Consider the following 18,927-nt stretch of genomic DNA (forward strand, 5'->3'; position numbering starts at 1 on the left):
CTCTGTAGGGTCTAACTTGGTGGAGGTGGAACCAGGCCATCTCAGTACAGCTCTGTAGGGTCTAACTTGGTGGAACCAGGCCATCTCAGAACAGCTCTGTAGGGTCTAACTTGGTGGAACCAGGCCATCTCAGTACAGCTCTGTAGGGTCTAACTTGGTGGAGGTGGAACCAGACCATCTCAGTACAGCTCTGTAGGGTCTAACTTGGTGGAGGTGGAACCAGACCATCTCAGTACAGCTCTGTAGGGTCTAACTTGGTGGAACCAGGCCATCTCAGCACAGCTCTGTAGGGTCTAACTTGGTGGAGGTGGAACCAGGCCATCTCAGTACAGCTCTGTAGGGTCTAACTTGGTGGAGGTGGAACCAGACCATCTCAGTACAGCTCTGTAGGGTCTAACTTGGTGGAACCAGACCATCTCAGTACAGCTCTGTAGGGTCTAACTTGGTGGAGGTGGAACCAGACCATCTCAGTACAGCTCTGTAGGGTCTAACTTGGTGGAACCAGGCCATCTCAGCACAGCTCTGTAGGGTCTAACTTGGTGGAGGTGGAACCAGACCATCTCAGTACAGCTCTGTAGGGTCTAACTTGGTGGAGGTGGAACCAGGCCATCTCAGTACAGCTCTGTAGGGTCTAACTTGGTGGAACCAGGCCATCTCAGTACAGCTCTGTAGGGTCTAACTTGGTGGAACCAGGCCATCTCAGTACAGCTCTGTAGGGTCTAACTTGGTGGAGGTGGAACCAGACCATCTCAGTACAGCTCTGTAGGGTCTAACTTGGTGGAACCAGGCCATCTCAGTACAGCTCTGTAGGGTCTAACTTGGTGGAGGTGGAACCAGGCCATCTCAGTACAGCTCTGTAGGGTCTAACTTGGTGGAACCAGGCCATCTCAGAACAGCTCTGTAGGGTCTAACTTGGTGGAACCAGGCCATCTCAGTACAGCTCTGTAGGGTCTAACTTGGTGGAGGTGGAACCAGACCATCTCAGTACAGCTCTGTAGGGTCTAACTTGGTGGAGGTGGAACCAGACCATCTCAGTACAGCTCTGTAGGGTCTAACTTGGTGGAACCAGGCCATCTCAGCACAGCTCTGTAGGGTCTAACTTGGTGGAGGTGGAACCAGGCCATCTCAGTACAGCTCTGTAGGGTCTAACTTGGTGGAGGTGGAACCAGACCATCTCAGTACAGCTCTGTAGGGTCTAACTTGGTGGAACCAGACCATCTCAGTACAGCTCTGTAGGGTCTAACTTGGTGGAGGTGGAACCAGACCATCTCAGTACAGCTCTGTAGGGTCTGTCTTGGTGGAGGTGGAACCAGACCATCTCAGTACAGCTCTGTAGGGTCTATCTTGGTGGAGGTGGAACCAGGCCATCTCAGTACAGCTCTGTAGGGTCTAACTTGGTGGAACCAGACCATCTCAGTACAGCTCTGTAGGGTCTAACTTGGTGGAGGTGGAACCAGACCATCTCAGTACAGCTCTGTAGGGTCTAACTTGGTGGAACCAGGCCATCTCAGCACAGCTCTGTAGGGTCTAACTTGGTGGAGGTGGAACCAGACCATCTCAGTACAGCTCTGTAGGGTCTAACTTGGTGGAGGTGGAACCAGGCCATCTCAGTACAGCTCTGTAGGGTCTAACTTGGTGGAACCAGGCCATCTCAGTACAGCTCTGTAGGGTCTAACTTGGTGGAACCAGGCCATCTCAGTACAGCTCTGTAGGGTCTAACTTGGTGGAGGTGGAACCAGACCATCTCAGTACAGCTCTGTAGGGTCTAACTTGGTGGAGGTGGAACCAGGCCATCTCAGCACAGCTCTGTAGGGTCTAACTTGGTGGAACCAGGCCATCTCAGTACTGCTCTGTAGGGTCTATCTTGGTGGAGGTGGAACCAGACCATCTCAGTACAGCTCTGTAGGGTCTATCTTGGTGAAGGTGGAACCAGGCCATCTCAGTACAGCTCTGTAGGGTCTATCTTGGTGGAGGTGGAACCAGGCCATCTCAGTACAGCTCTGTAGGGTCTATCTTGGTGGAGGTGGAACCAGACCATCTCAGTACAGCTCTGTAGGGTCTATCTTGGTGGAGGTGGAACCAGGCCATCTCAGTACAGCTCTGTAGGGTCTATCTTGGTGGAGGTGGAACCAGACCATCTCAGTACAGCTCTGTAGGGTCTAACTTGGTGGAACCAGACCATCTCAGTACAGCTCTGTAGGGTCTAACTTGGTGGAGGTGGAACCAGACCATCTCAGTACAGCTCTGTAGGGTCTAACTTGGTGGAGGTGGAACCAGGCCATCTCAGTACAGCTCTGTAGGGTCTAACTTGGTGGAACCAGGCCATCTCAGTACAGCTCTGTAGGGTCTAACTTGGTGGAGGTGGAACCAGACCATCTCAGTACAGCTCTGTAGGGTCTAACTTGGTGGAGGTGGAACCAGGCCATCTCAGTACAGCTCTGTAGGGTCTGTCTTGGTGGAGGTGGAACCAGACCATCTCAGTACAGCTCTGTAGGGTCTAACTTGGTGGAGGTGGAACCAGGCCATCTCAGTACAGCTCTGTAGGGTCTATCTTGGTGGAGGTGGAACCAGACCATCTCAGTACAGCTCTGTAGGGTCTATCTTGGTGGAGGTGGAACCAGACCATCTCAGTACAGCTCTGTAGGGTCTATCTTGGTGGAGGTGGAACCAGACCATCTCAGTACAGCTCTGTAGGGTCTAACTTGGTGGAGGTGGAACCAGGCCATCTCAGTACAGCTCTGTAGGGTCTAACTTGGTGGAGGTGGAACCAGACTATCTCAGTACAGCTCTGTAGGGTCTATCTTGGTGGAGGTGGAACCAGACCATCTCAGTACAGCTCTGTAGGGTCTAACTTGGTGGAGGTGGAACCAGACCATCTCAGTACAGCTCTGTAGGGTCTAACTTGGTGGAGGTGGAACCAGGCCATCTCAGTACAGCTCTGTAGGGTCTAACTTGGTGGAGGTGGAACCAGGCCATCTCAGTACAGCTCTGTAGGGTCTATCTTGGTGGAGGTGGAACCAGGCCATCTCAGTACAGCTCTGTAGGGTCTAACTTGGTGGAGGTGGAACCAGACCATCTCAGTACAGCTCTGTAGGGTCTAACTTGGTGGAGGTGGAACCAGACCATCTCAGTACAGCTCTGTAGGGTCTAACTTGGTGGAGGTGGAACCAGACCATCTCAGTACAGCTCTGTAGGGTCTAACTTGGTGGAACCAGACCATCTCAGTACAGCTCTGTAGGGTCTATCTTGGTGGAGGTGGAACCAGACCATCTCAGTACAGCTCTGTAGGGTCTAACTTGGTGGAGGTGGAACCAGGCCATCTCAGTACAGCTCTGTAGGGTCTAACTTGGTGGAACCAGACCATCTCAGTACAGCTCTGTAGGGTCTATCTTGGTGGAGGTGGAACCAGGCCATCTCAGTACAGCTCTGTAGGGTCTATCTTGGTGGAGGTGGAACCAGACCATCTCAGTACAGCTCTGTAGGGTCTATCTTGGTGGAGGTGGAACCAGGCCATCTCAGTACAGCTCTGTAGGGTCTATCTTGGTGGAGGTGGAACCAGACCATCTCAGTACAGCTCTGTAGGGTCTAACTTGGTGGAACCAGACCATCTCAGTACAGCTCTGTAGGGTCTAACTTGGTGGAGGTGGAACCAGACCATCTCAGTACAGCTCTGTAGGGTCTAACTTGGTGGAGTTGGAACCAGGCCATCTCAGTACAGCTCTGTAGGGTCTAACTTGGTGGAACCAGGCCATCTCAGTACAGCTCTGTAGGGTCTAACTTGGTGGAGGTGGAACCAGACCATCTCAGTACAGCTCTGTAGGGTCTAACTTGGTGGAGGTGGAACCAGGCCATCTCAGTACAGCTCTGTAGGGTCTGTCTTGGTGGAGGTGGAACCAGACCATCTCAGTACAGCTCTGTAGGGTCTAACTTGGTGGAGGTGGAACCAGGCCATCTCAGTACAGCTCTGTAGGGTCTATCTTGGTGGAGGTGGAACCAGACCATCTCAGTACAGCTCTGTAGGGTCTATCTTGGTGGAGGTGGAACCAGACCATCTCAGTACAGCTCTGTAGGGTCTATCTTGGTGGAGGTGGAACCAGACCATCTCAGTACAGCTCTGTAGGGTCTAACTTGGTGGAGGTGGAACCAGGCCATCTCAGTACAGCTCTGTAGGGTCTAACTTGGTGGAGGTGGAACCAGACTATCTCAGTACAGCTCTGTAGGGTCTATCTTGGTGGAGGTGGAACCAGACCATCTCAGTACAGCTCTGTAGGGTCTAACTTGGTGGAGGTGGAACCAGACCATCTCAGTACAGCTCTGTAGGGTCTAACTTGGTGGAGGTGGAACCAGGCCATCTCAGTACAGCTCTGTAGGGTCTAACTTGGTGGAGGTGGAACCAGGCCATCTCAGTACAGCTCTGTAGGGTCTATCTTGGTGGAGGTGGAACCAGGCCATCTCAGTACAGCTCTGTAGGGTCTAACTTGGTGGAGGTGGAACCAGACCATCTCAGTACAGCTCTGTAGGGTCTAACTTGGTGGAGGTGGAACCAGACCATCTCAGTACAGCTCTGTAGGGTCTAACTTGGTGGAGGTGGAACCAGACCATCTCAGTACAGCTCTGTAGGGTCTAACTTGGTGGAACCAGACCATCTCAGTACAGCTCTGTAGGGTCTATCTTGGTGGAGGTGGAACCAGACCATCTCAGTACAGCTCTGTAGGGTCTAACTTGGTGGAGGTGGAACCAGGCCATCTCAGTACAGCTCTGTAGGGTCTAACTTGGTGGAACCAGACCATCTCAGTACAGCTCTGTAGGGTCTAACTTGGTGGAGGTGGAACCAGGCCATCTCAGTACAGCTCTGTAGGGTCTAACTTGGTGGAGGTGGAACCAGACCATCTCAGTACAGCTCTGTAGGGTCTAACTTGGTGGAGGTGGAACCAGACCATCTCAGTACAGCTCTGTAGGGTCTATCTTGGTGGAGGTGGAACCAGGCCATCTCAGTACAGCTCTGTAGGGTCTAACTTGGTGGAGGTGGAACCAGACCATCTCAGTACAGCTCTGTAGGGTCTAACTTGGTGGAGGTGGAACCAGGCCATCTCAGTACAGCTCTGTAGGGTCTAACTTGGTGGAACCAGACCATCTCAGTACAGCTCTGTAGGGTCTAACTTGGTGGAGGTGGAACCAGGCCATCTCAGTACAGCTCTGTAGGGTCTAACTTGGTGGAGGTGGAACCAGACCATCTCAGTACAGCTCTGTAGGGTCTAACTTGGTGGAGGTGGAACCAGGCCATCTCAGTACAGCTCTGTAGGGTCTAACTTGGTGGAGGTGGAACCAGACCATCTCAGTACAGCTCTGTAGGGTCTAACTTGGTGGAGGTGGAACCAGACCATCTCAGTACAGCTCTGTAGGGTCTAACTTGGTGGAGGTGGAACCAGGCCATCTCAGTACAGCTCTGTAGGGTCTAACTTGGTGGAACCAGGCCATCTCAGTACAGCTCTGTAGGGTCTAACTTGGTGGAGGTGGAACCAGACCATCTCAGTACAGCTCTGTAGGGTCTATCTTGGTGGAGGTGGAACCAGACCATCTCAGTACAGCTCTGTAGGGTCTAACTTGGTGGAGGTGGAACCAGACCATCTCAGTACAGCTCTGTAGGGTCTAACTTGGTGGAACCAGGCCATCTCAGTACAGCTCTGTAGGGTCTAACTTGGTGGAGGTGGAACCAGACCATCTCAGTACAGCTCTGTAGGGTCTAACTTGGTGGAACCAGGCCATCTCAGTACAGCTCTGTAGGGTCTAACTTGGTGGAACCAGACCATCTCAGTACAGCTCTGTAGGGTCTAACTTGGTGGAACCCGACCATCTCAGTACAGCTCTGTAGGGTCTAACTTGGTGGAACCAGACCATCTCAGTACAGCTCTGTAGGGTCTAACTTGGTGGAACCAGGCCATCTCAGTACAGCTCTGTAGGGTCTAACTTGGTGGAACCAGGCCATCTCAATACAGCTCTGTAGGGTCTAACTTGGTGGAACCCGGCCATCTCAATACAGCTCTGTAGGGTCTAACTTGGTGGAGGTGGAACCAGACCATCTCAGTACAGCTCTGTAGGGTCTAACTTGGTGGAACCAGACCATCTCAGTACAGCTCTGTAGGGTCTAACTTGGTGGAGGTGGAACCAGACCATCTCAGTACAGCTCTGTAGGGTCTAACTTGGTGGAGGTGGAACCAGGCCATCTCAGTACAGCTCTGTAGGGTCTATCTTGGTGGAGGTGGAACCAGACCATCTCAGTACAGCTCTGTAGGGTCTAACTTGGTGGAGGTGGAACCAGACCATCTCAGTACAGCTCTGTAGGGTCTATCTTGGTGGAGGTGGAACCAGACCATCTCAGTACAGCTCTGTAGGGTCTAACTTGGTGGAGGTGGAACCAGACCATCTCAGTACAGCTCTGTAGGGTCTAACTTGGTGGAGGTGGAACCAGACCATCTCAGTACAGCTCTGTAGGGTCTAACTTGGTGGAGGTGGAACCAGACCATCTCAGTACTGCTCTGTAGGGTCTATCTTGGTGGAGGTGGAACCAGACCATCTCAGTACAGCTCTGTAGGGTCTAACTTGTTGGAGGTGGAACCAGACCATCTCAGTACAGCTCTGTAGGGTCTAACTTGGTGGAGGTGGAACCAGACCATCTCAGTACAGCTCTGTAGGGTCTAACTTGGTGGAGGTGGAACCAGACCATCTCAGTACAGCTCTGTAGGGTCTAACTTGGTGGAACCAGGCCATCTCAGTACAGCTCTGTAGGGTCTAACTTGGTGGAGGTGGAACCAGACCATCTCAGTACAGCTCTGTAGGGTCTAACTTGGTGGAACCAGGCCATCTCAGTACAGCTCTGTAGGGTCTAACTTGGTGGAACCAGACCATCTCAGTACAGCTCTGTAGGGTCTAACTTGGTGAAACCAGACCATCTCAGTACAGCTCTGTAGGGTCTAACTTGGTGGAGGTGGAACCAGGCCATCTCAGTACAGCTCTGTAGGGTCTAACTTGGTGGAGGTGGAACCAGGCCATCTCAGTACAGCTCTGTAGGTTCTAACTTGGTGGAGGTGGAACCAGACCATCTCAGTACAGCTCTGTAGGGTCTAACTTGGTGGAGGTGGAACCCGACCATCTCAGTACAGCTCTGTAGGGTCTAACTTGGTGGAACCAGACCATCTCAGTACAGCTCTGTAGGGTCTAACTTGGTGGAACCAGGCCATCTCAGTACAGCTCTGTAGGGTCTAACTTGGTGGAACCCGGCCATCTCAATACAGCTCTGTAGGGTCTAACTTGGTGGAGGTGGAACCAGACCATCTCAGTACAGCTCTGTAGGGTCTAACTTGGTGGAACCAGACCATCTCAGTACAGCTCTGTAGGGTCTAACTTGGTGGAGGTGGAACCAGACCATCTCAGTACAGCTCTGTAGGGTCTAACTTGGTGGAGGTGGAACCAGGCCATCTCAGTACAGCTCTGTAGGGTCTATCTTGGTGGAGGTGGAACCAGACCATCTCAGTACAGCTCTGTAGGGTCTAACTTGGTTTAGGTGGAACCAGACCATCTCAGTACAGCTCTGTAGGGTCTATCTTGGTGGAGGTGGAACCAGACCATCTCAGTACAGCTCTGTAGGGTCTAACTTGGTGGAGGTGGAACCAGACCATCTCAGTACAGCTCTGTAGGGTCTAACTTGGTGGAGGTGGAACCAGACCATCTCAGTACAGCTCTGTAGGGTCTAACTTGGTGGAGGTGGAACCAGACCATCTCAGTACAGCTCTGTAGGGTCTAACTTGGTGGAGGTGGAACCAGACCATCTCAGTACAGCTCTGTAGGGTCTAACTTGGTGGAGGTGGAACCAGACCATCTCAGTACAGCTCTGTAGGGTCTAACTTGGTGGAACCAGGCCATCTCAGTACAGCTCTGTAGGGTCTAACTTGGTGGAGGTGGAACCAGACCATCTCAGTACAGCTCTGTAGGGTCTAACTTGGTGGAACCAGGCCATCTCAGTACAGCTCTGTAGGGTCTAACTTGGCGGAACCAGACCATCTCAGTACAGCTCTGTAGGGTCTAACTTGGTGGAACCAGGCCATCTCAGTACAGCTCTGTAGGGTCTAACTTGGTGGAGGTGGAACCAGACCATCTCAGTACAGCTCTGTAGGGTCTAACTTGGTGGAACCAGGCCATCTCAGTACAGCTCTGTAGGGTCTAACTTGGTGGAGGTGGAACCATGCCATCTCAGTACAGCTCTGTAGGGTCTATCTTGGTGGAGGTGGAACCAGACCATCTCAGTACAGCTCTGTAGGGTCTATCTTGGTGGAGGTGGAACCAGGCCATCTCAGTACAGCTCTGTAGGGTCTAACTTGGTGGAACCAGACCATCTCAGTACAGCTCTGTAGGGTCTAACTTGGTGGAGGTGGAACCAGACCATCTCAGTACAGCTCTGTAGGGTCTAACTTGGTGGAGGTGGAACCAGGCCATCTCAGTACAGCTCTGTAGGGTCTAACTTGGTGGAACCAGACCATCTCAGTACAGCTCTGTAGGGTCTAACTTGGTGGAGGTGGAACCAGACCATCTCAGTACAGCTCTGTAGGGTCTGTCTTGGTGGAGGTGGAACCAGGCCATCTCAGTACAGCTCTGTAGGGTCTGTCTTGGTGGAGGTGGAACCAGGCCATCTCAGTACAGCTCTGTAGGGTCTAACTTGGTGGAACCAGACCATCTCAGTACAGCTCTGTAGGGTCTAACTTGGTGGAGGTGGAACCAGACCATCTCAGTACAGCTCTGTAGGGTCTAACTTGGTGGAGGTGGAACCAGACCATCTCAGTACAGCTCTGTAGGGTCTAACTTGGTGGAGGTGGAACCAGGCCATCTCAGTACAGCTCTGTAGGGTCTAACTTGGTGGAACCAGACCATCTCAGTACAGCTCTGTAGGGTCTAACTTGGTGGAGGTGGAACCAGACCATCTCAGTACAGCTCTGTAGGGTCTGTCTTGGTGGAGGTGGAACCAGGCCATCTCAGTACAGCTCTGTAGGGTCTGTCTTGGTGGAGGTGGAACCAGGCCATCTCAGAACAGCTCTGTAGGGTCTAACTTGGTGGAACCAGACCATCTCAGTACAGCTCTGTAGGGTCTAACTTGGTGGAACCAGACCATCTCAGTACAGCTCTGTAGGGTCTAACTTGGTGGAACCAGACCATCTCAGTACAGCTCTGTAGGGTCTAACTTGGTGGAACCAGGCCATCTCAGTACAGCTCTGTAGGGTCTAACTTGGTGGAACCAGGCCATCTCAGTACAGCTCTGTAGGGTCTAACTTGGTGGAGGTGGAACCAGACCATCTCAGTACAGCTCTGTAGGGTCTAACTTGGTGGAGGTGGAACCAGGCCATCTCAGTACAGCTCTGTAGGGTCTAACTTGGTGGAACCAGACCATCTCAGTACAGCTCTGTAGGGTCTAACTTGGTGGAGGTGGAACCAGACCATCTCAGTACAGCTCTGTAGGGTCTAACTTGGTGGAACCAGACCATCTCAGTACAGCTCTGTAGGGTCTAACTTGGTGGAGGTGGAACCATGCCATCTCAGTACAGCTCTGTAGGGTCTATCTTGGTGGAGGTGGAACCAGACCATCTCAGTACAGCTCTGTAGGGTCTATCTTGGTGGAGGTGGAACCAGGCCATCTCAGTACAGCTCTGTAGGGTCTAACTTGGTGGAACCAGACCATCTCAGTACAGCTCTGTAGGGTCTAACTTGGTGGAGGTGGAACCAGACCATCTCAGTACAGCTCTGTAGGGTCTAACTTGGTGGAGGTGGAACCAGGCCATCTCAGTACAGCTCTGTAGGGTCTAACTTGGTGGAACCAGACCATCTCAGTACAGCTCTGTAGGGTCTATCTTGGTGGAGGTGGAACCAGACCATCTCAGTACAGCTCTGTAGGGTCTAACTTGGTGGAGGTGGAACCAGACCATCTCAGTACAGCTCTGTAGGGTCTGTCTTGGTGGAGGTGGAACCAGACCATCTCAGTACAGCTCTGTAGGGTCTAACTTGGTGGAACCAGACCATCTCAGTACAGCTCTGTAGGGTCTAACTTGGTGGAGGTGGAACCAGACCATCTCAGTACAGCTCTGTAGGGTCTAACTTGGTGGAGGTGGAACCAGACCATCTCAGTACAGCTCTGTAGGGTCTAACTTGGTGGAGGTGGAACCAGGCCATCTCAGTACAGCTCTGTAGGGTCTAACTTGGTGGAACCAGACCATCTCAGTACAGCTCTGTAGGGTCTAACTTGGTGGAGGTGGAACCAGACCATCTCAGTACAGCTCTGTAGGGTCTGTCTTGGTGGAGGTGGAACCAGGCCATCTCAGTACAGCTCTGTAGGGTCTGTCTTGGTGGAGGTGGAACCAGGCCATCTCAGAACAGCTCTGTAGGGTCTAACTTGGTGGAACCAGACCATCTCAGTACAGCTCTGTAGGGTCTAACTTGGTGGAACCAGACCATCTCAGTACAGCTCTGTAGGGTCTAACTTGGTGGAACCAGGCCATCTCAGTACAGCTCTGTAGGGTCTAACTTGGTGGAACCAGGCCATCTCAGTACAGCTCTGTAGGGTCTAACTTGGTGGAGGTGGAACCAGACCATCTCAGTACAGCTCTGTAGGGTCTAACTTGGTGGAACCAGACCATCTCAGTACAGCTCTGTAGGGTCTAACTTGGTGGAACCAGACCATCTCAGTACAGCTCTGTAGGGTCTAACTTGGTGGAACCAGACCATCTCAGTACAGCTCTGTAGGGTCTAACTTGGTGGAGGTGGAACCAGGCCATCTCAGTACAGCTCTGTAGGGTCTAACTTGGTGGAGGTGGAACCAGGCCATCTCAGTACAGCTCTGTAGGGTCTATCTTGGTGGAGGTGGAACCAGACCATCTCAGTACAGCTCTGTAGGGTCTAACTTGGTGGAACCAGACCATCTCAGTACAGCTCTGTAGGGTCTATCTTGGTGGAGGTGGAACCAGGCCATCTCAGTACAGCTCTGTAGGGTCTAACTTGGTGGAGGTGGAACCAGACCATCTCAGTACAGCTCTGTAGGGTCTAACTTGGTGGAGGTGGAACCAGACCATCTCAGTACAGCTCTGTAGGGTCTAACTTGGTGGAACCAGACCATCTCAGTACAGCTCTGTAGGGTCTAACTTGGTGGAGGTGGAACCAGACCATCTCAGTACAGCTCTGTAGGGTCTAACTTGGTGGAGGTGGAACCAGACCATCTCAGTACAGCTCTGTAGGGTCTAACTTGGTGGAGGTGGAACCAGACCATCTCAGTACAGCTCTGTAGAGTCTAATTTGGCGATGTGTTTTGTAGGTTCCCCTGCTAACTTTGCGGTGTACACGGCCATCGTGGAGCCTCATGGGAGGATCATGGGTCTGGACCTCCCAGATGGAGGTCACCTGACGCACGGCTTCATGACGGACAAGAAGAAGATCTCTGCCACGTCCATCTTCTTTGAGTCCATGCCCTACAAGGTAAACAACAACAACAACAACAACACGTCCATGCCCTACAAGGTAAACAACAACAACACGTCCGCGCCCTACAAGGTAAACAACAACAACAACACGTCCATGCCCTACAAGGTAAACAACAACAACAACACGTCCATGCCCTACACGGTAAACAACAACACGTCCATGCCCTACAAGGTAAACAACAACAACACGTCCATGCCCTACAAGGTAAACAACAACAACACGTCCACGCCCTACAAGGTAAACAACAACAACATGTCCATGCCCTACAAGGTAAACAACAACAACACGTCCATGCCCTACAAGGTAAACAACAACAACACGTCCACGCCCTACAAGGTAAACAACAACAACACGTCCACGCCCTACAAGGTAAACAACAACATGTCCATGCCCTACAAGGTAAACAACAACAACACGTCCACGCCCTACAAGGTAAACAACAACAACACGTCCATGCCCTACAAGGTAAACAACAACAACAACAACATGTCCACGCCCTACAAGGTAAACAACAACAACACGTCCATGCCCTACAAGGTAAACAACAACAACACGTCCATGCCTTACAAGGTAAACAACAACAACATGTCCATGCCCTACAAGGTAAACAACAACAACACGTCCACGCCCTACAAGGTAAACAACAACAACACGTCCACGCCCTACAAGGTAAACAACAACAACACGTCCACGCCCTACAAGGTAAACAACAACAACACGTCCACGCCCTACAAGGTAAACAACAACAACACGTCCACGCCCTACAAGGTAAACAACAACAACACGTCCATGCCCTACAAGGTAAACAACAACAACAACATGTCCATGCCCTACAAGGTAAACAACAACAACACGTCCATGCCCTACAAGGTAAACAACAACAACACGTCCACGCCCTACAAGGTAAACAACAACAACACGTCCACGCCCTACAAGGTAAACAACAACAACACGTCCACGCCCTACAAGGTAAACAACAACAACACGTCCACGCCCTACAAGGTAAACAACAACAACACGTCCACGCCCTACAAGGTAAACAACAACAACACGTCCACGCCCTACAAGGTAAACAACAACAACACGTCCACGCCCTACAAGGTAAACAACAACAACACGTCCACGCCCTACAAGGTAAACAACAACAACACGTCCACGCCCTACAAGGTAAACAACAACAACACGTCCACGCCCTACAAGGTAAACAACAACAACACGTCCACGCCCTACAAGGTAAACAACAACAACACGTCCACGCCCTACAAGGTAAACAACAACAACACGTCCACGCCCTACAAGGTAAACAACAACAACACGTCCACGCCCTACAAGGTAAACAACAACAACACGTCCACGCCCTACAAGGTAAACAACAACAACACGTCCACGCCCTACAAGGTAAACAACAACAACACGTCCATGCCCTACAAGGTAAACAACAACAACACGTCCATGCCCTACAAGGTAAACAACAACAACACGTCCATGCCCTACAAGGTAAACAACAACAACACGTCCATGCCCTACAAGGTAAACAACAACAACACGTCCATGCCCTACAAGGTAAACAACAACAACACGTCCATGCCCTACAAGGTAAACAACAACAACACGTCCATGCCCTACAAGGTAAACAACAACAACACGTCCATGCCCTACAAGGTAAACAACAACAACACGTCCATGCCCTACAACAGGGGTGTCAAACTCATTCCACGGAGGGCCTAGTGTCTGCAGGTTTTTGTTTTTTCCTTTCAATAAAGCCCTAGACAACCAGGTGTGGGGAGTTCCTAACTAATTAGTGATGTTAATTCATCAATCAAGTACAAGGGAGGAGCGAAAACCCGCAGACACTCGGCCCCCCGTGGAATGAGTTTGACACCTGTGCCCTACAAGGTAAACAACAACAACACGTCCATGCCCTACAAGGTAAACAACAACAACACGTCCATGCCCTACAAGGTAAACAACAACAACACGTCCATGCCCTACAAGGTAAACAACAACACCACGTAGAGAGACGCGGGAAGCCAACACCCCTCAACACCTGATTGGCTGATTTTAAATGATGTGGTAAAGGGCTGGATAGGACAGAGGTACTGTGCTGCCCTCTTTATTGACCTATCCAAGGCTTTCCGTGTTGTAGACCGAAGGTCTAAGATCGTCTGCAGTCGGTCTGGATCAGGCCTCATTTTATTGGTTAAAACAGGTACGTCAGGTTTCTGGGTCGAGAGTTTCAAGTTCCTTGGTGTTCAAATCACTAAGGACTTAAAGTTCCCCAAGTATTCCTTTAAGTCCCCGACTATTCCTTTAAATCCCCGACTATTCCTTTATGTCCCGGAGTATTCCTTTATGTCCCGGAGTATTCCTTTATGTCCCGGAGTATTCCTTTAAATCCCCGACTATTCCTTTATGTCCCCGACTATTCCTTTATGTCCCGGAGTATTCCTTTATGTCCCGGAGTATTCCTTTATGTCCCGGAGTATTCCTTTAAGTCCCGGAGTATTCCTTTAAGTCCCCGACTATTCCTTTAAGTCCCCGACTATTCCTTTAAGTCCCCGACTATTCCTTTAAGTCCCCGACTATTCCTTTAAGTCCCCGACTATTCCTTTATGTCCCCGACTATTCCTTTATGTCCCCGACTATTCCTTTATGTCCCGGAGTATTCCTTTATGTCCCCGACTATTCCTTTATGTCCCCGACTATTCCTTTATGTCCCCGACTATTCCTTTATGTCCCGGAGTATTCCTTTATGTCCCGGAGTATTCCTTTATGTCCCGGAGTATTCCTTTATGTCCCGGAGTATTCCTTTATGTCCCCGACTATTCCTTTATGTCCCCGACTATTCCTTTATGTCCCCGACTATTCCTTTAAGTCCCGGAGTATTCCTTTAAGTCCCCGACTATTCCTTTATGTCCCGGAGTATTCCTTTATGTCCCCGACTATTCCTTTATGTCCCGGAGTATTCCTTTATGTCCCGGAGTATTCCTTTATGTCCCGGAGTATTCCTTTATGTCCCGGAGTATTCCTTTATGTCCCGGAGTATTCCTTTATGTCCCGGAGTATTCCTTTATGTCCCGGAGTATTCCTTTATGTCCCGGAGTATTCCTTTATGTCCCGGAGTATTCCTTTATGTCCCGGAGTATTCCTTTATGTCCCGGAGTATTCCTTTATGTCCCGGAGTATTCCTTTATGTCCCGGAGTATTCCTTTATGTCCCGGAGTATTCCTTTAAGTCCCGGAGTATTCCTTTAAGTCCCGGAGTATTCCTTTATGTCCCGGAGTATTCCTTTATGTCCCCGACTATTCCTTTATGTCCCGGAGTATTCCTTTATGTCCCGGAGTATTCCTTTATGTCCCGGAGTATTCCTTTATGTCCCGGAGTATTCCTTTATGTCCCGGAGTATTCCTTTATGTCCCGGAGTATTCCTTTATGTCCCGGAGTATTCCTTTATGTCCCGGAGTATTCCTTTATGTCCCGGAGTATTCCTTTATGTCCCGGAGTATTCCTTTATGTCCCGGAGTATTCCTTTATGTCCCGGAGTATTCCTTTATGTCCCGGAGTATTCCTCAAAGTCCCCGAGTATTCCTCAAAGTCCCCGAGTATTCCTCAAAGTCCCCGAGTATTCCTCTAAGTCCCCGACTATTCCCTTTAGAATCCCCGACTATTCCCTTTAGAATCCCCGACTATTCCCTTTAGAATCCCCGACTATTCCCTTTAGAATCCCCGAGTATTCCCTTTAGAATCCCCGAGTATTCCCTTTAGAATCCCCGAGTATTCCCTTTAGAATCCCCGAGTATTCCCTTTAGAATCCCCGAGTATTCCCTTTAGAATCCCCGAGTATTCCCTTTTAGAATCCCCGAGTATTCCCTTTTAGAATCCCCGAGTATTCCCTTTTAGAATCCCCGAGTATTCCCTTTTAGAATCCCCGAGTATTCCCTTTTAGAATCCCCGACTATTCCCTTTAGAATCCCCGAGTATTCCCTTTAGAATCCCCGAGTATTCCCTTTAGAATCCCCGAGTATTCCCTTTAGAATCCCCGAGTATTCCCTTTAGAATCCCCGAGTATTCCCTTTAGAATCCCCGAGTATTCCCTTTAGAATCCCCGAGTATTCCCTTTAGAATCCCCGAGTATTCCCTTTAGAATCCCCGAGTATTCCCTTTAGAATCCCCGAGTATTCCCTTTAGAATCCCCGAGTATTCCCTTTAGAATCCCCGAGTATTCCCTTTAGAATCCCCGAGTATTCCCTTTAGAATCCCCGAGTATTCCCTTTAGAATCCCCGAGTATTCCCTTTAGAATCCCCGAGTATTCCCTTTAGAATCCCCGAGTATTCCCTTTTAGAATCCCCGAGTATTCCCTTTTAGAATCCCCGAGTATTCCCTTTTAGAATCCCCGAGTATTCCCTTTTAGAATCCCCGAGTATTCCCTTTTAGAATCCCCGAGTATTCCCTTTTAGAATCCCCGAGTATTCCCTTTTAGAATCCCCGAGTATTCCCTTTTAGAATCCCCGAGTATTCCCTTTTAGAATCCCCGAGTATTCCCTTTTAGAATCCCCGAGTATTCCCTTTTAGAATCCCCGAGTATTCCCTTTTAGAATCCCCGAGTATTCCCTTTTAGAATCCCCGAGTATTTCCCTTTTAGAATCCCCGAGTATTTCCCTTTTAGAATCCCCGAGTATTTCCCTTTTAGAATCCCCGAGTATTTCCCTTTTAGAATCCCCGAGTATTTCCCTTTTAGAATCCCCGAGTATTTCCCTTTTAGAATCCCCGAGTATTTCCCTTTTAGAATCCCCGAGTATTTCCCTTTTAGAATCCCCGAGTATTTCCCTTTTAGAATCCCCGAGTATTTCCCTTTTAGAATCCCCGAGTATTTCCCTTTTAGAATCCCCGAGTATTTCCCTTTTAGAATCCCCGAGTATTTCCCTTTTAGAATCCCCGAGTATTTCCCTTTTAGAATCCCCGAGTATTTCCCTTTTAGAATCCCCGAGTATTTCCCTTTTAGAATCCCCGAGTATTTCCCTTTTAGAATCCCCGAGTATTTCCCTTTTAGAATCCCCGAGTATTTCCCTTTTAGAATCCCCGAGTATTTCCCTTTTAGAATCCCCGAGTATTTCCCTTTTAGAATCCCCGAGTATTTCCCTTTTAGAATCCCCGAGTATTTCCCTTTTAGAATCCCCGAGTATTTCCCTTTTAGAATCCCCGAGTATTTCCCTTTTAGAATCCCCGAGTATTTCCCTTTTAGAATCCCCGAGTATTTCCCTTTTAGAATCCCCGAGTATTTCCCTTTTAGAATCCCCGAGTATTTCCCTTTTAGAATCCCCGAGTATTTCCCTTTTAGAATCCCCGAGTATTTCCCTTTTAGAATCCCCGAGTATTTCCCTTTTAGAATCCCCGAGTATTTCCCTTTTAGAATCCCCGAGTATTTCCCTTTTAGAATCCCCGAGTATTTCCCTTTTAGAATCCCCGAGTATTTCCCTTTTAGAATCCCCGAGTATTTCCCTTTTAGAATCCCCGAGTATTTCCCTTTTAGAATCCCCGAGTATTTCCCTTTTAGAATCCCCGAGTATTTCCCTTTTAGAATCCCCGAGTATTTCCCTTTTAGAATCCCCGAGTATTTCCCTTTTAGAATCCCCGAGTATTTCCCTTTTAGAATCCCCGAGTATTTCCCTTTTAGAATCCCCGAGTATTTCCCTTTTAGAATCCCCGAGTATTTCCCTTTTAGAATCCCCGAGTATTTCCCTTTTAGAATCCCCGAGTATTTCCCTTTTAGAATCCCCGAGTATTTCCCTTTTAGAATCCCCGAGTATTTCCCTTTTAGAATCCCCGAGTATTTCCCTTTTAGAATCCCCGAGTATTTCCCTTTTAGAATCCCCGAGTATTTCCCTTTTAGAATCCCCGAGTATTTCCCTTTTAGAATCCCCGAGTATTTCCCTTTTAGAATCCCCGAGTATTTCCCTTTTAGAATCCCCGAGTATTTCCCTTTTAGAATCCCCGAGTATTTCCCTTTTAGAATCCCCGAGTATTTCCCTTTTAGAATCCCCGAGTATTTCCCTTTTAGAATCCCCGAGTATTTCCCTTTTAGAATCCCCGAGTATTTCCCTTTTAGAATCCCCGAGTATTTCCCTTTTAGAATCCCCGAGTATTTCCCTTTTAGAATCCCCGAGTATTTCCCTTTTAGAATCCCCGAGTATTTCCCTTTTAGAATCCCCGAGTATTTCCCTTTTAGAATCCCCGAGTATTTCCCTTTTAGAATCCCCGAGTATTTCCCTTTTAGAATCCCCGAGTATTTCCCTTTTAGAATCCCCGAGTATTTCCCTTTTAGAATCCCCGAGTATTTCCCTTTTAGAATCCCCGAGTATTTCCCTTTTAGAATCCCCGAGTATTTCCCTTTTAGAATCCCCGAGTATTTCCCTTTTAGAATCCCCGAGTATTTCCCTTTTAGAATCCCCGAGTATTTCCCTTTTAGAATCCCCGAGTATGTCCCTTTTAGAATCCCCGAGTATGTCCCTTTTAGAATCCCCGAGTATGTCCCTTTTAGAATCCCCGAGTATGTCCCTTTTAGAATCCCCGAGTATGTCCCTTTTAGAATCCCCGAGTATGTCCCTTTTAGAATCCCCGAGTATGTCCCTTTTAGAATCCCCGAGTATGTCCCTTTTAGAATCCCCGAGTATGTCCCTTTTAGAATCCCCGAGTATGTCCCTTTTAGAATCCCCGAGTATGTCCCTTTTAGAATCCCCGAGTATGTCCCTTTTAGAATCCCCGAGTATGTCCCTTTTAGAATCCCCGAGTATGTCCCTTTTAGAATCCCCGAGTATGTCCCTTTTAGAATCCCCGAGTATGTCCCTTTTAGAATCCCCGAGTATGTCCCTTTTAGAATCCCCGAGTATGTCCCTTTTAGAATCCCCGAGTATGTCCCTTTTAGAATCCCCGAGTATGTCCCTTTTAGAATCCCCGAGTATGTCCCTTTTAGAATCCCCGAGTATGTCCCTTTTAGAATCCCCGAGTATGTCCCTTTTAGAATCCCCGAGTATGTCCCTTTTAGAATCCCCGAGTATGTCCCTTTTAGAATCCCCGAGTATGTCCCTTTTAGAATCCCCGAGTATGTCCCTTTTAGAATCCCCGAGTATGTCCCTTTTAGAATCCCCGAGTATGTCCCTTTTAGAATCCCCGAGTATGTCCCTTTTAGAATCCCCGAGTATGTCCCTTTTAGAATCCCCGAGTATGTCCCTTTTAGAATCCCCGAGTATGTCCCTTTTAGAATCCCCGAGTATGTCCCTTTTAGAATCCCCGAGTATGTCCCTTTTAGAATCCCCGAGTATGTCCCTTTTAGAATCCCCGAGTATGTCCCTTTTAGAATCCCCGAGTATGTCCCTTTTAGAATCCCCGAGTATGTCCCTTTTAGAATCCCCGAG

The 18,927-nt window shown here is 49.4% G+C and overlaps 2 protein-coding genes across 15 annotated transcripts in view; both read left to right on the forward strand.

The window, feature by feature from the left end:
- Positions 1-18,927, forward strand: part of LOC129844781 (serine hydroxymethyltransferase, cytosolic-like) — a 105,155-nt gene that overhangs the window by 35,927 nt on the left and 50,301 nt on the right. For 2 of the 3 annotated variants that reach the window (XM_055912890.1, XM_055912889.1), the window contains one exon: positions 11,348-11,508. In XM_055912890.1, coding sequence (XP_055768865.1) covers positions 11,348-11,508 — 161 coding nt within the window. Of the gene's footprint in view, positions 1-11,347; positions 11,509-18,927 lie in introns of those variants that run through there. The other variant, XM_055912886.1, reaches the window with a different exon arrangement.
- On the forward strand, positions 11,515-13,303 carry LOC129844782 (GATA zinc finger domain-containing protein 14-like). Of its 12 annotated transcripts, none has more exons than XM_055912894.1 (2): positions 11,515-12,315; positions 12,352-13,303. In XM_055912894.1, the coding sequence occupies exons 1-2, from the start codon at positions 11,539-11,541 to the stop codon at positions 13,240-13,242; spliced, it is 1,668 nt and encodes a 555-aa protein (XP_055768869.1). In that variant the 5' UTR covers positions 11,515-11,538; the 3' UTR covers positions 13,243-13,303. The 12 variants fall into 12 exon arrangements, with proteins under 12 accessions (XP_055768869.1, XP_055768868.1, XP_055768874.1 ...); XM_055912893.1 differs by having other exon boundaries at positions 11,515-12,051; positions 12,085-13,303; XM_055912899.1 differs by having other exon boundaries at positions 11,515-12,051; positions 12,118-13,303.

This window comes from Salvelinus fontinalis, unplaced genomic scaffold (genome assembly GCF_029448725.1).
Source record: "Salvelinus fontinalis isolate EN_2023a unplaced genomic scaffold, ASM2944872v1 scaffold_0230, whole genome shotgun sequence".
NCBI classification, from domain to species: domain Eukaryota; kingdom Metazoa; phylum Chordata; class Actinopteri; order Salmoniformes; family Salmonidae; genus Salvelinus; species Salvelinus fontinalis.